Raw genomic sequence first — 18,832 nt, 5'->3', positions numbered from 1 at the left:
CCTTCACTGTAACAGACTGCATAATCCTAACCCAGATCTTCCTGTCTGGTCATACTCCTAGTACCTGCTACTTACATTTTTATTCTTTTAAAGAAATGGAAGAAATGTAGTTATTGCTTAGTCTAAAAGCAGCATTGAGTAAAGGAACATGACAGCTCAAGGCCCTGCAGAGGGTGGATATTTACCATTTTGGCAGAGTTTTTCCAGAAGATCCCAACATACACCCTGTGGCCACATGGGTTAGCCGGACGTGACTCCGCAGGACTTTGATGAGCTCCCCAGTCCTCCTGCCCACCACTTCAATCCGCCAGAAGTCATTGGAGTCTCCTGTTCCATTCTATCATGCAAGCATGCCATTTGAGAAAAAAAATTACAAAAATGAAATGAAACAATGTCCAAACTAGAAGACACACAGAACTGAAGCACTGCAAATAGGAAATTCTGAAACTCCCACTGGATGCAAAGCTAAAAAACTATCCCAGACCGCCCCCCTCACACTTCACAGAAGAGATTCCCCATCAGGAAGACATGATTCTAGACATAAGCAACCACTCACAAATACATCTCTATCTTGCCAACCTTAGTTTTGTTTGCTTTCAATTCATTCTTGACTGCAGCTCAGAGTTACAGCATAAACAGGGGCAACTTGGCTGCTTCACAAAAGGGGTTTAGGGAACAGATCTTTGCATTTAGAAATTCAGCCCTCAAAGCATATTCCATCTTTGTGATTCAAAATTCTGTCATCATCTATCAAAAAAACCACTTGTCTATGTGACAAGGCCAAATACATAAAATAATACTTGTCAGAGCCACTTCAAGGTTGCTCAGTTTGTCATTTCTGAAGTTGAATGCTGCCAAAGCTAGACTGTCAGTAAAAGTTTAAATTATTTTTTTATCTGTGTTCACATTAAATAGACCTTACATATGAGATAAAGCATTTCATACTACATCAGTTTTTTCCTTGAGGATGGCAGATGTCCATCTATCATCCTGGCTAACAAATTTTTAAAAAGCAACAATCAATTCCCTTAGCATGATAGGAACTCTTCCCAAAAGAAGCTTTTGTTTTATCTTCCCTTCACTTACTATTCCATAGCCAGTGACCTGAAAATGCTTCCTTGTCAGGGGAGCCTCATGCTGGTGACTGTGCAGATTTCTAGAAGTTCTGAAATGAAATTAAAAGTCAAACCTTTGAACCCTGTCAATTTGTGATAAAAACATTGGTTTGAGCCATTCAGAGATCTGCCAGTACTCTAACCACTGAATTCCAGCTGAGGGCACAGCAGGATACAGCCTTAACGGGATGGGAGACATGGAGTGAAACTGTCACTTTCCAGCACATGACTCTGAGCTTATGCCACACTGGGCAGTGACAAAAAAGGATGACATCATGAATAAATCCCTTAAACTACAATCTACCACCTCTAAAAGAAAAAGAGATTGGTTTTGGTTTGCTCTGTTTTGTTTTAATTAACAGTAAAAGTGTGACAAAGAGACCTGTTTTATAAGAAGAAAAGCAAGATCCCGACCTTTTGTGATTATCAGTTTTGCTTTTGTGGGGAAAAACTGTATCATTTAGGGGGAAATCAGGGGCCACCATTTAGCACCAGCACAGTGCAGGCAAAGAGCCTCCCACGCTGGCAGGGTCTGCCAGCTGAGGCAAGCAGAGAAACCTGGCCATAGCCCATCATTCCTTGCCAAAGGTGCTGGGACAGCACTGCTGCTGCTGCCTGGCTGCACTGGCACAGACACCCTGTCCTGTCCGTGGGATGTGCCACAGGCTGGATCCTTCCCCAGCAACACTGATTCACACCACAGACCTCATCAGGACTCAACCCATTCTGCCCAATCAAGATGTTATCACCCTCATTACCATATGTTTGATAGTAAACTCCCAATTCAAAATTTTAAAAAATAAGTGTTATAATCATTTTGGCAGCCTAAGCAATGGTTTGTGCATATGCCATACGGAATGTTAAGAGATCAAAGCTGTGAAAGCACATAGCATTTTGGCACAGTGACATTACACTAGATAAAGACTAAATATCAAGTCACTACAGGTCCCCTGCTTCCTCTTAGGTATTCCCTGCAGAAAGGGAAAGGATCAGCTTCCATTTTCATTTAAAGTGTTTAACTGCTATGATCTCAGTGCTGTTGAGAACTTCAGAGGGTGGATACCACCTATGAACATAGGGACAGGATACTTGCAGTACACTGACAAAAAAACCTCTATATTCTATTTATCTAGAAAATTCAGCATGGAAACCAGCAACAGAATGAGGGTTTTGAAATTGCTTCTCTAGAAGAGTTACCCTGATTATTGCACCTCACACAACTGAAGAAATCTCCCTGCTGCTTAGGCAGCTAGGTCTAATAAAGTTGTGTCTCTCTCTAAAGTTTCTCATTTAATAGACACCTTTCAAAACATAAACCATAGAAGAAAAACCCTACAAACCTCACACTGGAAATTCAGATACACAGATACTTCTGTCACACAGCCCGCTTGTGCTCGTCTAATCACAGTCTCCAGCAGGACAAGTCTCCCACCAATTCTGTTCAATCACACAATCTCTTTGAATCCCAGAAATCATCCTTACTCTTTATGTTCCAGACGAATAATATCTCCATGCCTCACAAATTCCACAGGGCTTGAGAGGTCAGACAGATCTGCTGAAGAAAGACAAACTAATCATATCAATGCAATGACAAACTTACCAGGGTCTTAGAAAGTTTCTTGCTGATGCTCATCCCTCAAGCAGATAATAAAGCAAACAAAGTTGTGTTGACCCTAAGCTTGATATAAAACATTGCTCTAGACTCTAACACTGAGAGTTACTCCAAAGAATGTGAACTATAAATGGCTCTTGCAACACTGATTATAATTTTTCTTATATATCTATGTTATTTATATTTTTTACTATTTAGACAATTTTGCTAACTTTTATAAACACATGCATCAGGTAAAGAAAAGGAAACTGCCAGACTAAGCATGCCTCAGCTACATACACTACATAATCTAAACCAACAGCTTTCTGCACAAACCATAGATAATCACATTCAGTACTCTTATCTTGTCCCAAGCAATCATCCACAAAAATCTGTCAAACACAATGTACCAGACTGTTACAGAACCTAGCTTTCCCAAGACTCTTAGCCACAATAACAGCTTGCAATAAATATTAACTCAGTTCAGACACATTTCCTCTCTGCTGTTATTTGCAGCCCTAAGCAGCTGAAAAATTGTCAATGCAACCTTCAGCTAAGAAAAGCTTATTTACTTCAGCTGTACAATCTGAAAAAGAACCAAAAACACAGTAGACACACACACAATGTAAAACAAGAGACAGCTTCCCCTTGTTCTTCCTTCTCTCCCTCTCATATCCATGAGGAATACTCTGCCCTGGCAAGAACTCAGAATATTTACTGAAAAACAGAAGCAGCAGTTATAAAAGGCACTTAACTGGTTTTTGTTACCTGTATCTGAGTCATGTTTCTTTATGATCCACAGGTTATTCAAATCTTTATGTAAGTAAGCAGTGACCTGAAATGACAGGATTAATTATTTTACATAACAAGAAAAAAACTGTTGATAGCAGTCACAACACATTCACCAGCAAATCAAAGCCCCAGATGATGCACCAGCCACACAGCAGTCCTGGCACTACCTTTATGACAGTGCCCCTAGAAAACCAGTTATGGGGCACTCCTTAAGCCAGATGACACCTCTCAGCCAGTGTACAGCCCATACTCAGAAGCACTACACTTCATGGCAGTTCACCTGCACCAACAGCCTCCAAACACAGCCTGACCTCCCCTCACCCTGTTTCAGAGACTCCTTCTACAACAACAGGATATCCAAACCAGAGTTCTTGAATAATCACTGACCACTATCCAAACCAGGAGACAGAAGCAGCACTGGCTTTACAGACAGATTTCTGACAACAGGCTGACTGTGACAACCATAACATCTGCCAAAAGATCCAGGCAAGGTAAGGATCCAGGGATCACCCATTACAGCCACTCAGCTAACCCCTGCCAGCCTGCTCAGCCTCACACCGAGTAACTGCATTGCCTGCTACAAAGGACACAAAGACTATCCTATTCCAGGCTGCTGCTGCCCACAGCACGTGGAACTGTACTCCCTTTGCCCACCCTCCTCTTACAGAGCAGCAAGCCCTGCTCTGTGGGACCCTAGCCCTGTGCCCCACCTGTGCCTCTCTCTTAGGAGGGAGCAGATGGCCCAGTGGGTGGGTGAGAGGCAGAACACAGAGGAGTGTCTGACAATGAGGAAAAAGGAGAGCTGGAGGTAGAACCTCATACCTTGAGGTCAAGCTATCAGGAGAGGAGGAGAAAGTGGAAGCAGAAAGATCACTTTTTCCTCTCTAGATCTCCTCCAAATTCCTCTCTAAATTCTCTTCCCCTCTCCAGAGTCCTGAAACTACCTAGAACCCTACTGATGTCCTACCATCAGGGCAGGGAGCACAAACAGGGAAATCTCCAACCTTTCCCACTTTCCATTAGGAACTCCCATTAGTGCCCTCTTCAAACTGCCTTTCCCTGCTTTTAATGTCATAAAGCATGATCTGCACTCCAATTTTGCCTATGCTTGAGGCAGTTTAGTATGACATCTCCATACACTGTAATAAACATTAATGTCATGCCAGAGTATTAGAAATTCTGATTTTGACAAGCAGCAGGAAAAAAAGATTGAGATAAGGTTTTAACTTCTGAAAACCTCCTCTTAGCAACAGAGACAGCAGGGAGTTAAAAACCACACTTGTGTTTCTCTGGCAACTTTCTTTCAAGGATCTCAGAACAATTTTTAGACACCACTAATCAAACTGCAGAATACATCTTGGTAAAAGTGCAGAAGCAGCAAAGATTTGTGAAGCTTGATGATGATGGACAAAAATAAGAAATCCACTTAATGCTTGTACTTCTTAATTAGAGATAGTTACATGATTTCTGATTTCTACTTTCACTTATTGCTTAATCATTTAATGAGAAGCCCTTAGCTCAGATGGTTTCCATATGGCTACATTAGCTTACAAATGCACAGTATCTAATTTATTGAGCAAATTCTTTGGTGACAGATGAAGGAAGCAAGGCACAAAGGAGAGGGATTCATGTATGGTCACAGAGGCCAGTGGCTGGAGTAAAAACAATATACATCAGTTCTATTCCCTTGCTTTCAATATACAGCCAGAAAAGCTGTAAGATAATGTACTTATTTCAAACCAAGTTTTACAGCCTTCCTTGAGGTAACTTTCATTATGGAAGACTATTCTGGAGTCTCTTGGACTCCACTTATGGACGGTAGTCTTGCAAAGCCTTGTTACTGTAAGCCACCCCCTGGTGCAGGGTGACTTCAAGCCTCCTTTTCAGTCAGAGTTCTAAGCCAAGTGCACAGCCGTGGCCCTGAGATGGTAACAGATGCTGAGTAAACACACAGCTCCTACCAGTTTGGCCCCTAGTGCCAAATACAAAGAGAGTAGCCCAGTGGTTGTAGGCACAGGCAATTCCAGCACAGCACACCAACCTGCTGCTGGCGAGCCCCAATGCCCTCGGGATAGAGGTGCCAGTGGGAGTGAAGGTATCCCCCTGCCATCCGAAGGTTCTTCACTGTGACCACAGACCCGTATGCCAAATCTGCGTGAGAAAGAGGGAGGGAAAAAGGCATAAGGCAGCTCCCCTGTATCTCCCCCATCGAGTCTACAGTGCTCCATTAAGCAGGCACTCTCCATTGTTTTGATGGAAGTTTGTTTCCTGTTTGACGCATTACTCCACAGGGCTCATTGCAAGCTTATCTCCCATCCCTAACCAGGATTCAGTGAAACTGTTACATAACATTTGGCTGAAACACTTAAAACTCTCCCACTAAGTTTTAACATAAACAGACATGGTAAGGCATTCCTTTTATTTGTAATTTCATAATGAGAGTTTTGAGATAGCTTTTCCTAAGAGTATAACACTGCTGACCCCTACAGCAATACAAGAGGGAAGGGAGGCAAGCTCAGCCTTGGATAGCAGAGCTGCTGCACTGGCTTAAGACATCTTCCCTCCTAGCCCCCCAGTACACGTGAGAGACCTCAGCCTTGGAGAACAGACCTGATGCTACCCCAGTGACAGCTCTGGAGCAGGTAACAGCCAGAAAAAAGCTGAAGTAATCAGAAAGCTAAACCACTTTAAAGGCTCAGTAGTGCCTAGCTAACCTGAGGATTAGGGAACAAGCACAGAGCCTTCTTTTTGCTAAATGCAGATGCATTCTGAATACAACACAGCTGGACCAGCGGCATGCCGTGTCACAAAAGTTGGTAGTTTCCATTTACACGTATTTGATGTGGGAAACAAATCCCACATCTGAACACCTACAAATCTAAGGTGAACAGGAAAAACATGTTTTTGTTGTCTCAAGCAATATAGAACCAAAGAATAACAAGAGGCATGCACACAAGTCAAAGCCCTCAAAATGGCATCCTTCCCTCTAGATGGAATATGATTAAACACTAGTGACCATGCACTGAACATGGTGGTATTTTCAGCCATTTTTTCCTTCTGTCAATACATAAAAACTGCACAGAGGAGGAGCAGTGACCTTGACCATGGAAGGCATAATTCACACTGCCCTGCACTGAGTCACAGGGACACCATTTCTATTTCAGTTCTCATGTACACTGACAACATTCAGAGTGCTTTATTCATACGGACACTCACGCTCTGGAACGGAGACATTATGAAGATTGTTCCCAATCAGCTGAGACTGAAATGCTGAACTGAAGAAACCATCCCCAGGACCACTGCAAAAGACAACAAAGAGTATGACAATTCGAGGTCTCACTAAGCAGCATGCAAACCTCTGTCATGCATTACCAAGTTGTTTTTACAGAAGAAAAATTGCAAAACCAGACTGGGCATCTGAAGAAGAAGAGTGGGTGCAGTTTCCTTAAGAGGCACATTTCTCTAATGTTGTGAATCACAGCAGATAGAGACAGTCTTGCAAGAAATTGTCCAGAGCTGCAAGGACTTGAGGTGACAAAAATGTACATGCTGGCACTGCACAAAACATCAGAACTGTCTTTGGGGTGTTCTTAGAACAAATAAACTGACCCACTGTCAGGACAGATATAACAAAGCCTTTCTCTGTGACTCCTGTAGCCTTACTTCTGCTAAGAGGTTAGTGGTAAGACCAGTAGACTCTAACTGAAAGAGAAGAGATTTATTTTTTCATTCTTTTTTCTAAGTGAAGTGCTTATTCACCTCATTTTTTTAATGCTGGCATGTGGAAAACATTACTTGGCCATTTCACCAGCTCTCTCCTTGTAAAAACCATCCCTTGGTTGCAAGCATTCAGGAAAGAGCCCTCCCTTCAAGCACACTCAGACTCTTTCAATCACAGCCATTTTTCAGGAATGCAATGACTTTTTAATTACAAAAAGACAAAGAATGGAGTTGAGACATTTCCAGGTCCCAGAAAGAGAAGAGGAAAAAAATGAGACAGGAAGTTTGGTTAGGTTACTTGCTTGGCATTTCAGAAAGTCTCAAGCTCAAATTCAATTTCACTGCCAGCTTGGCCAGAGAGCTGGGGAAGGGAATTAAACAAAGACACAGCTTGTGGCTGTGCTTCTGACACTGAAAGTGAACTACTATATAACCAAGAGTCTTTAATTCAAAGCAAAGACAAGTAATTCTTCTGCAGAAAACATTGTGAAATACCTTCTATTTAACACTGCAAAATGAACAGCAAACATAGCCGTGTAGAGGGCAAGCGGGAGGACGATGAGGCAGAGCACACGAGCCAGTAAATGCTTCCCAAACATGACCTGCAACAAACACAATCTGCATCAAACAGCGCAGGAACAGCTTCACTCCTGATCTCACACGACTCTGAGCAGCAGCCCTATGGCTGGAGCTTGCTGTGCAAGAAAGCTCACCAGGTTACCTCAGAAAGGCCCAGAGAGAGGTAAAAGCTGAGGCACACCTTGCTGTGCATCTCCAAAAGCTGGAGCTATGCTACCTCAGAATTTTAGGGTCATGGGAAAAAAAGACAAAAATAGGCAATAGGAGAGTTTAGTGTTCCGCTGAGCATCCCTAACTTTGGCAAGGGAGGTTGGACAGCCCACACTGAAAATACTTTGAGAGCAAGAACCTTAACTTGTTTATAAGTAGAACACATATGGACCCAAAAGCCCAGCAAAGAGATGGCTCCCAAAATAAGGGAGCTAAGCAAGAGGGAAAATGAAAATTTGTTCCCCCAATAAGTCTATGCAAATGTGAATGTAACCAGGACATCCTGGGGATCTAGATATGCTTCACTTAAAGAAATCACCTTGCTTAGCAAGGACGCTCTCACACTGCAACTTCTAGTGCTGCACAGCCAGAAGCTACAGAAAAGTCAGCAGCAAAACCTGTTCTTCAGATGTCCCAAAATGAAAGCAAAATATTTTATTTCAACCAATTGAAAATATGTCTTGCAAACAGATGCCAAAGAAGCTATTACATTTTCACATCCTACTGACACTGCTGGTAGTAGAATAAATAATGTAAAATAGAGGGTGGATAATAAATAGCTGTGGAAGAAGAAAAAAATTAAATAGCAAAAACTGTTTGTTAAATGGCCACACTAACTTCAAAGTGGATGGAAGCAGATGCACTTGCTATTCTCCATATTTTTAACATGATATCTATCATATAATCATTAAGCCACTCATTCTCCATCCCTTAGTACCAGAACCAATTATTTCAGAAGGAATGGAAAAAGCTGAACACATTGCAAAACTCAGTGAAGTCAACAAAGGAAAGAGCTGTTCAGTTCTAGTACTTCGGCAGAACACTTAATAACCACTGGACACTTAGAAACTATTGCTGATTGATGGTACATAACCAAATATAGGGAGCGGAGAGGCACATGAACTACCCTCCAGTTCCTTACTTAGAAAGGCCTCAATACACCTCAATTTTCATGAAATGGTTTTCTTCAGTTAAAGACTCCAGCGCAATGTCAAAGGAAAAAAAGTGCATGTGAAAGACAGCAGTGAGTAAACCAGAAAAATGGATCAACACAAGCTGAGAATTCTAGAAATCAACTTAGTCCCCAAAAAATTGCATGTAAATAATCATGAGTAGCTTCCTAACAAATGCAGAGGTAAGTTATTCAAGCTTTCAGGAAATTAATCCTCACCTTTTTTTTTCCTCTCCTCAAGCACCAAGGTTGCCAAATAGCTATTCAGAATGCATCTACCTTCTGGAGTAAATTTCTTTACATATTCTAACACTCGGGGGTTTGCTGCCTTTGCTGCCAGCAGCACAAATGAAATCACTGTGCAGCTGTCTGCTGGCACAAAGCTTAGACATGATGGATTTGTTCTATTTCAAATGTAATTAACTGACTTTGCTCAAGAAGTGTTTATCTGGAGTTGGAACATTGAATCTTTGCAGCCCATATTGATTCACATTAATCAAAGAAAACAAATCACACAGGAGGAATAGAAAAGCCCCCCCATGCTCCCACTGTTTACAGGACAAATGAGACAAAAACAGTAAGTGAAAAAAAACAGACTTTTCAAGCTTCAAAAGAGGCTGAGACAAGAGCAGAACTGAACACCTTTTAAAAGATATGACTGAAGAATTTGTCTTCCTGCCGGTTGCAAGACAGCAAATGGTACATCAAGGCGTTTCTCCAAATGGCAGATTTCACACTTCGCAAACATAAAATGTAACATATTAGACCAGGACACTCAAACCCACCAGCAATTTTTTTAAGGCTTCGAAGAACTAAATGTGTATGAAATCAAGCAGGTTATGGCTGTCTTCATCCTCTAAGCTGGCTATGGATACTGCAGGTTGCAGAGCATTTCTGTGACTCGTGATGCTCCTGCTATGCAGCCTCTGCCCCCTTACTCTCAGGAAGCAGAGCCTGAGCTCACACTGCTTATGCAAACTAAGAGCTGCAAGGCATGCCTGTCTGCCAGGCAGCACATCCTCCTGGGGACGTCAGGTAACAGTGCTGGGCAACATCCTGCTCTGGGCCACTGCAAAGCCATTCCCAATGAGCATTTTTAGCTTAGGCTGAAAATGTAGCCAACTGGAATGGTAACAGTTTCTCTCAGGAAAAAGTAACAATGTTCTGCTGTGTTTGTATACTGTAACATCCTGCTAATATAAGTGTGTCTGGTTTCTTTCAAAAGTGTGGCAATATTTTTTTCATTATAACCTTAATCTCCTTCAGATGCCCCTCTCTGCTGCAGGCAGAGTATCTCTGTTTGGGTACTTGCAGGGTTGTCAAAGACTAGGAAAATTACAAAGCAAACAAAACAAAGAAACCCTTAAAGTAAAGAAAAGCCTTTGAAACTCACCAGTGACAGGCTGAGGTTCCCCAGCAAGTCCCATAGGTCATAGATTGTGTTCAAGCCAACCAAGAGGACTACAAAAAGGCCAACAAATTTTACCCCCATTGCTCCAGCAAGGCTCACACCAGTCAGACTCAGCCAGAACCACCAGGAGGCAGAAAATGGCCTGCAGGACCAGTAGAGCAAGTCAGTAAATAAAATGATGGATACGTGAATGGGCAGCCTATGATCACAAAAATAAATAACAGATCAGTTACCCCACAAAATTACAGTCCATCTTCTCAGGAACCCATAAGAAGTGGGAAAACAAGTTTTTCATTTATTTTAGAATCACACAAGGATACTGGTTTCAGATACAGGCTTGTGAAGCCTTGATACAGGCTTCAGGTACAGTTAAGCCAGGGGCAACCCCAGATCTCCCATTCAAGGATGGAAACACAGACATCAGGTATAAGCTAAAGTACTAGTGTGAAGAAAGTCTGACTACATGGAAGTTCTGAAAACAGAAACAAGAATTTTGTTCCATAAAATGTTCTGCTCCATACTTCTCTCAGAAATTTAGGGACATGGGGAAGAACAAGAGGCAAAGAGCAGCCACCTGTACTAGAGCAAGAAAGCCTTAGTGGAAAACATCTATCCAAAACATAAACAAAAGCTGCAGCAAAATACAAACAAATTATAACTGACATAACATTAAACCATAGAAGAGAGATGAGAAAAAATGACAGCAGAACTTAAAACCTTTTTCCTTCTGATTCCTAATGCCCTGATGCTTTCATTTCAACTAGACAAAATCCCCATGACCTGCTAAGCAACAAATTATAAGCCAACTCTAGCCAACATAGCTAGAGTTGGCTTATAATTTGTAGAATATCAACTACTTTGACAACAGGATTAGTTCTAAGATATGAAAAATAAATTCAGGACAAGGCACACAGAGCTGATCAAGCACTGCCCTGTAATTTAGTGCTTGCATTCCCTGGGGAATGTGCTGTAGAGAAGGATGGCCTTGGACAGCTGTACATGATGCTGCGGGCTGCATTTCAGCCACACAAACTGCAGACACACTAAGATTGATACCATCAGTTCTTGAATGTTTCATGAAATAAAAACTGCTCATATATAACACAGAATGTCAACTTTTTATGTCTTTGAATTTGGGATGCATTTCAAGGAAATTACTCTGTGCAGCCCAGCCTCAAAGAACCCTTCTGACACATCCCAATACCTATAACCACGACCCTCGCCGGATGGGTCTATAGCAAATATCCTTAGCAACTTGGCTACTTTATTCAGAACCCTCCTGGCTATATTTCCCTCTAAGTTTTTGTAGACATTTCTCTAAACCAAACAAATTACACTGTTTACCTCAGACAACAGGATTTTTAAAGGTGCTTACAGTCACAGGTAAATTGGTGTACTCCAGGCACAATACCCTCTCCTTAAATACACAAACCCTCAGAGTAAAAATTTCTGTCTGCTACCAAAAGTCATTTTCACCTTCAAATTTCCTGAAATAATCTCATTTCAGCCACTCACACATCACCAATGGCAGACATTACTTTAACTGTGTCAAACACCTATAGTTTAACAAAATTATCATCCTTATCTTACCTGTCTGCACAGCTGTTACATTTCACCATACTCAGAACAGCTCCCATGAGAAAGAACATTAGAATGGGATCCAGCAGAATATACTGGGACAATGTAATACAGCCTGTATCTGCAGAGAGACACACAGCAATGTCAGAAAGACTTGCAGTTCCAAAGCAAATCTAAGACTGTGGGAATTCAGCTTCCTCAGTGTACTCAAGAAGGAGGTAGGAAATTTTAGAAACAGAAGGAGGTCATAACATTTCAGCTACCTGGTAACAAAGGGAAAAAAACTGAACAAAAAACCAAAAAACCAAAACAAAAAAAAAACCCCAAAACCAAAAACAAAACCAACAAATAACTACAAGAACAAAAGACAGTACAGCAGTATCTGTGAAACATACTGGAAAGTGCTGGTAATATATTCAGATTGAGAGGATTACAACCAGCAATGATCTACTGAAGGCACCACTATGGTGCCAGAGGATGCCAGAGGAGAAGATATCTTTCAGGTGGTACCTATAAAAAATGAATACAGCTTTGACATTTTAAGTCTCCATTTCTCAATACCTGTGTCCTTACAAAACTCCTACTTTGGTAACTTCATTTGCAAGGTCAATTTATCCACTTGGCTCAATTCAACAAGGAACTTTATTATTTTTTATTGTGAACTCTTCTAAAGTAATGCAGGGGCTGTTAAAGATCTCTATAATTCATACAGGAAACATCAATATTTCACTAGAGGGCAAAATCATTCCTGACCACCCACTTTATGAAAATTTTTAAAATTAAGGTGCAATCTAATCCAATACTATGGTTATGCAAATAACAGAAGTACTTATGAACTAAACAAGACTGTGAAGTTCTTAAGGGGACCACCATGTAAGAAGCCTCATATATATATATATACACAAAAAAAGTGGAATTCCTTTGCTTTTGAGAAAGTCTCTCATTAACCCAAATATCCCCTGCTTAGGTAACACATGGTAATCTAGAAATTAAATTATCTGAACAATTAAGATATTCAATTTTGCTGTAGCAGGAAGACCTACCAAAAATAAGGATGAAAGCTGTGAGTAAGGCTGCTGGCAGTGACTTCGACAGTTCCAACACTGTGAGGTAGGCAAAAGGAACCAGGCAGGAGCCAAGAAATGCACAAAACTGCAGGAAAAGATCATGGCAGAAGTTATAACCTCACCCATGCTGGATAAAAGCTCACACCCTTTCCCTTCCCCTTTCCCTTCCTTCGTCTTCCATACCTACAACAACAGGAGGTGCTGCAGCAGCTGAACTGAGTCACAAAGAACATCAAACAAAAGGCAACTGAACAAAGACACTGCTCAGAGGACAGAGGCTTTCTCTGTTCTGCAGTGGTGTCAGTAACAACAGCCAGTCACACTCTTGCTCGACTACACCAGATATTTATAAATGGATGCATCAAGTAGGTGCACTACACACCCACTACACTCAGCCTTTTCTAACAAGATAGTAGATTATGAAAGCTAAGAACAAAATACACTTGCACCTTATATCATTAGCAGACCAGATTCCTCTCTCCTACACAAATGAGACCAAGGATAGTTGGAAGAGAAATAGAAGAAATCAAAACAAAAGAAAGCAAGACCACAGTAGAATTTATTATCCTTAATGTCTGTTTCTAGCACCTCTCCCACTTCTGGCTCAGGGAAATCTAAAACCATGAAATTCTAGAAACTAAACTAAGAAAACATACTTTCCCAATTTTTAGTTTTCTTTCTAGGTAGTAGCAATTGGCCACTGTTTCTCTTTTTGACTTATCTGCTGTCAGTTATATGGCTCTTCATCTTCCTAAAAAGCAGTGGAGCCAGGGTTTCAGATCAAATACAACTCTGAATTCTGCCTTGCTGTCCCAGGCTCCATCAGCGTGCTCAGCTTTGTGCCTCTGGTGGTGGCAAACTGCAGGTGACAGTGGATGATCCTGGCTTTTTGATACCCATGGCTCCCCAGGAGATTAGCCAGGCACAATGGAATGTTTGCTTTGCAGACAAAGCAAGGTATCTATCCCATGCAGCAGTGTAGTCTCACTAACTCGCAGGAAGAGCTGCCCTCAATTTTCACCTTAATTTCTTACCTGGCCTCTCACAGACACATTAAGACTTATTCACAATAGAACCACTCACACTTTTCAAAGGAGCTTAAAGACAAGGCACAAGGCTAAACAGACCTCTGACCTGATCAAGGAGAGCTGTTCTTAAGATGGAACACTCTGTACTGAAAGGCACAGGAAAGCTAACCAGCTGGACAGTGGCCTGCAGAGCCTTACCCCTCTCATGCCTACGTAGTTGTGCTGCTCGTACCGATCCCCTGGCTTTTGGAAAGGAAATGTACCATCATATCCACTCAGGTAGCCAGCAAGTCCAATCAGCATCTGAAGAGAAAACGTGAAAAAATGGTCAGGAAAAATCACACGGGAGGAAAAAGTATCCAGGCTAGCAGCAGGTAAGATTTCTATAGAAGCCACATTGACCCAGAGGACAAATAATTCAGACACATCATCCAAAAGAGAGTTTATTTACAAAAAACATATATGTACATACTGCCCTTCATCTAAAGGCAAAATCAGAATTATTTTTGCAACAGACTATAAGGATGACTTCAAGTTCAAGAAAAATAGCAGGTGTGGAATTGAGCATAGAGAATTCTGTAGAGTCTCCCATAGCTCCCTACTGCTTTAGCTTCAGGAGACTCAGTCTGAAAGACAACCTTAACAAGGATGCACCTTCATCCACACTACACAGTTGCTAAAACAAGTTCATTTACAGAACAGGAAATCAATGCTCCCAGGGTCATTTGTGGCAGGCATTTCATTTGCTTACAAGTTAGCAGGAACTGTTTGCTTCCTTTAAAATGTAGCCTTCTATTACATATGCCCTGCAAGTGTCACATTGATTTTTTCATGTCAAGCCTTTCAAAAACCCAACATGCAATACTGTTTGGTTTTCTTATATTTGAAGCATTTTTTTGTGAAGACAAAAAGTTGTAAGTTGAGGCTCTGGACACAGAATGCAAATTGCTGTGGTGTCAACAACAGTTAGGAAGGGCTTTGTTGTTCACCACATCCTTTGGCCAGAAGGTAGAGGCAGAATTTTACTGGCCCACTCCTGTGGCTTCTGAAACATGCAACAGAAAAGCGGTTTACCTTCCCCAAAGGGGGATGGACATCAAAGAAGAAGGTCCGATTAATGTAGTAACTTCCCATCTTCCCAAAATGAGTTTCATCCCAACTGGAAAAACACACCAACAAAACACAAACCACAATAACCAATCTGCTACAATGCTGAAGAGAGTTTAAAAAAAAAAATCCAGGAAGGTCTTTCTATTTATGCTTTTTATAGTATAGAGGGTTACTGTCATAACCCTCTATACGAGTATAGAAGGTTATGTGTAGTATACTATATGTCTCATTCCATATGATACAATGCATTATACTCAGTGGGAAATCATGGAGAGCACTGCAGCCACTGTAGGAAAGGTCCTTTTTTAAAAGAGTTTTATATTATCATTCCAAAAACCTCTGGTTTGCCAGATTCCAAATTGACCTTAGCGAGGTTAAAAAGTCGGCCTGCTGCACAAAGACCCCCAAAACGCGCTCCCCGGGAGCCGGTGCCCTCCCTGCAGCACGTCCCGAGAGCAGCCGAGCCGAGCCGAGCCGGGCCGGGCCGGGCCGGAGCGGGCCGGGAGCGCGGCTCTTCCTTGCGGCCCTCACTGCCGTGTCCCCACCTGCGGGATAAACAGGGATCCCTCCCACGCCGGGGCGGGGAAGGGGCGCGGGCCGGGAGCGGACACGCACCCACCGCACCCCGGGCCCGGGCAGCGCCCGGCCGGAGAGGCGCACGCCCCGCCCCGGCCCGTACCATACGTGCGGCGGCTCCCGCAGGCGGTGGAAGCGGGAGGCGAAGCTGAGCAGGGTGACGAGGGCCAGGGCGGCCGTGCGGGCGGCGGCGGGCGGGGCGGCGGGACGCGCCGGCCGCCCCGGGCCCCGGCGGGGCTCCCGCTGGCGCGGCGGCATCCGCGGGCCCCCGCCGCGCGCTGCACCGCGCCGGGCGCGGCGCATGCTGGGCGCGCAGCGCGGGCGGGGCGCGGGGCACGCCGGGGGATGCAGTCCCGGGAGCCCTGGGCGAGGCCGGGCCGGCGATGAGCGCCGCCGCCGCCAAGGTACGGCAGGGCAGGGTGCGCGGCGCCGGCTCCGCGGGGCGGGAGGGGAGCGGGGCTTGGGGCGGCGGCTCTCCGCCTTCGGCCTGCGCGGGCCTCGCTCGGTCCGGCCTTGGGCGCCGGCTGCGGCTTGTGGTGCCCCGGCACCCCGGGAAGGCCGGGATGGCGGGTCCCTCCGTCCGCGCCCCGCTGCCCCGGCCTGCACCCGTGTCTCTGCCGCAGTGGAAAGCAAGGAATTTAACCCCGTGCTAAATAAAATGCTTCAGTGTGCTAATGCTTTTAGCATAGCGGGGCTGCTTGCTTACCATATTTTATTCGCGTGCACTGTTCACAGCAAGTCCTGCTGAAGAGATACTGAGAATTTAGGAGCAAATCTGTCCGTTCTGCTGTACATTTGAACCCAGCAGAGTACAAGCTGTGCCCTCCAGGCTCCGAGGTGTCCCTTACACCAGCCCCAAGGAGCCGTGTCTGTGTGCAGGCTGCTGGGCTTGCTGGTCTCAGGAAAGGTGAGAGATTTGGCCTTTCCAAGTGCATCCCGTATATCACCTGGAAAAAGGTGGCATCTGGAGTAGACCGTACTACTCTGAAGAAGACCGAACACCTGAGAGGTCAACATACAGACTTTGGGGTGTTTCTTCTGTCTTTAACAACAGGGAAGTGCGTTACCCAAATTTTTACTCTGGACTGGTATTTAAGCCCAAGCTTTCCTCACTGATTGCCAGAAATGAAAACAGACTCTCAGTAAACATAAAGCAAATCCTGTCCTCCTGCTATCATCCCAGCTCCAACCAGGCTAAACTACAGGTTTTGGGGATTTTTCCCCACAGGGTTGTAAATGCAGGAAATTCTTTCCTGAGAGTTCCCTGGACCATACTCAGCATTTCCTCTGAGGAAGACACAGTGTAACTGTGGGATCTGTCCACTAAGGACAAAGCATTTCTGTTTTCTCTAGTCTTTACTTAGCTGATTATTTTTGCCTGTGATCTGCCCTGCTGCTAGGAGCAAAACAGCACAAACTCAGGAGATCTCTCCATGCCCCAGCCTCTGGAGACAGTTCCTAGCTAAACAACGGGTTGGTTTCCATGGGGTTTTTTTCGTGAAATCCACCAGGGCCTTGAAATTATAGAGCAAGGCAATTAGCATAGCACAGTTTATTCCAAATTATAGCATAGGCTGTAAAACAAAAAAAGAACTGCAGAGAGGATCAGGAGAAATGTCTCTGCTGGCTGAGAGGCCAAAGTCCAAAATAGATGTAGTGAAGGACATGAATTTCTGAGCCAAAAAATCATTAGCTAGTTCCTCAGGAAAAGCAAGTAAAATTAGTATCTCATGACTGCTCTATTTTCTCTTTTGAAGCTATAGTTTCTGTTTCTTTCCCTGAAACTCATCAGGCTAGATATTTGAAAAGTGAACATAGCTGATATTTCTAATGCCCAGATCCCAGGAGAATTTAAGAAAATCAGTAAATACTTTATCCACTGAAGTGTTACCAGTACTTTCCATCTCTTTCCTCCTCACTTATAAATCTGAGTAATTTAGTCAAAGACATACCTCATTTGAAGTTATTTGAGTCAATCTAAACTGTAAGAGAAGCATGAAGTTTACAAAGAGGACTGGAGCACAGAGATCACCAGTGTCTCTGGTTTCCTGTTGACAGACTATAATTGAGCATATCCCTGTTTTCTTTTGTCTAGCTGCTAAGTTTCTGGAAAAGTTTTTATGCATTTTGGGAGGGCAGAGACACAGAGAGAGCCATGGCATGCCATGGATCTGTGTAAGCAAGGAGAGACATGATTACAGGTTTATTTAGAGACATATATGGGTACCAATTTCCTGTGTGGAAAGAAAAGGCTCTGACACAAAAAAAAAAAAAAAAAAGCACAATCTTTTATTTTACACTGAGTTGATCTGAGAGCAGAGTAGCAGCTTCTCCCATCTCTGCAATGTAGAAAATCCCCTGTACTGGCCAATCCTGGTGGGAGGGGAGCTTCAGGAGCACACTGTGGAATCTCCCTGCAAAGGCAGCCCATTCCCAGAGCTAGCAGTCATTCCCTAGTGAAGCAGAAATTCTGCATGCAGCTTTAGTTTTCTTTTTTTTGTTCTCCAGGGTTAGATTTCTGCATTGGCAACTGGTGACAGCCTGGGAGGCTCTCCTTATTTGTTTCTGGATGAAAAGTTATGAAAATAAGAATGGTTCCCAAATGTGCTTCCAAGTTTAAATCTGGTTAATAGTTTTGACATCAGGGCTGGGAGAGGGTGACCGCAGTGACTCAGGATTGAATCTGACTGGCTGGTTTTTGTGTCCTGGGCACAGACTGGGGGGCAAAGTCCTTTCCTCATTGGTTTTAGGAGAGAAGCCTTTTCCCATTCCAGCTGAGTTAAAAGGGAAAACACAGAAGTTGGTTTTATTTCTGGAGACAACTGCACACACTTACCATGGCATCTGAAAAGGTGAGAGTTTGGACAGGGTGGAAGCATCTGGGAAGGCTGCCTTAGCATTATAGTTCAGGTAGAGATGAATTGTCTGTCTTCATGGCTTTCATCTCAAACAGCAGAAGCTCTTCTTGTTTGGAAAGAAATCTGGCTTTTTCCCTGAATGGCTGGAAAAGCTATTTCATACCATGGAAATACCCAAGTGCTTGGCACAATCTGTACAGAAATTGTTTCAGAAATCTAAGATAGGATAGAAGTTAGCAATATTG

The 18,832-nt window shown here is 43.3% G+C and overlaps 2 protein-coding genes across 9 annotated transcripts in view; one reads left to right on the top strand and one right to left on the bottom strand.

Moving 5' to 3' along the window:
- POMT2 (protein O-mannosyltransferase 2) overlaps nt 1–16,047 on the bottom strand; it is a 27,862-nt gene extending 11,815 nt beyond the window's left edge. The window contains exons 1-13 of one of the 6 annotated variants that reach the window (XM_064423752.1): nt 15,833–16,047; nt 15,118–15,202; nt 14,242–14,346; nt 12,992–13,100; nt 11,961–12,069; nt 10,353–10,512; nt 7,714–7,820; nt 6,715–6,797; nt 5,540–5,649; nt 3,475–3,541; nt 2,598–2,670; nt 1,087–1,165; nt 186–337 (exon numbers count right to left, since the gene is read on the bottom strand). In XM_064423752.1, the coding sequence (XP_064279822.1) occupies nt 186–337; nt 1,087–1,165; nt 2,598–2,670; nt 3,475–3,541; nt 5,540–5,649; nt 6,715–6,797; nt 7,714–7,820; nt 10,353–10,512; nt 11,961–12,069; nt 12,992–13,100; nt 14,242–14,346; nt 15,118–15,202; nt 15,833–16,032 (1,439 nt within the window). In that variant the 5' untranslated portion in view covers nt 16,033–16,047. Of the gene's footprint in view, nt 1–185; nt 338–1,086; nt 1,166–2,597; nt 2,671–3,474; nt 3,542–5,539; nt 5,650–6,714; nt 6,798–7,713; nt 7,821–10,352; nt 10,513–11,960; nt 12,070–12,991; nt 13,101–14,241; nt 14,347–15,117; nt 15,203–15,517; nt 15,546–15,698; nt 15,738–15,768; nt 15,788–15,832 lie in introns of those variants that run through there. The other 5 variants (XM_064423753.1, XM_064423756.1, XM_064423754.1 and 2 more) reach the window with 5 other exon arrangements.
- Nucleotides 16,020–18,832, top strand: part of GSTZ1 (glutathione S-transferase zeta 1) — a 9,128-nt gene continuing 6,315 nt past the window's right edge. The window contains exon 1 of one of the 3 annotated variants that reach the window (XM_064423762.1): nt 16,020–16,133. In XM_064423762.1, coding sequence (XP_064279832.1) covers nt 16,113–16,133 — 21 coding nt within the window. In that variant the 5' untranslated portion in view covers nt 16,020–16,112. Of the gene's footprint in view, nt 16,134–18,039; nt 18,582–18,832 lie in introns of those variants that run through there. The other 2 variants (XM_064423764.1, XM_064423763.1) reach the window with 2 other exon arrangements.

Source organism: Passer domesticus, chromosome 6 (genome assembly GCF_036417665.1).
Source record: "Passer domesticus isolate bPasDom1 chromosome 6, bPasDom1.hap1, whole genome shotgun sequence".
Taxonomy (NCBI): Eukaryota; Metazoa; Chordata; class Aves; order Passeriformes; family Passeridae; genus Passer; species Passer domesticus.
Note: the sequence above shows the minus strand (reverse complement) of the source record. Positions and strands in the feature narration are given on the sequence as shown.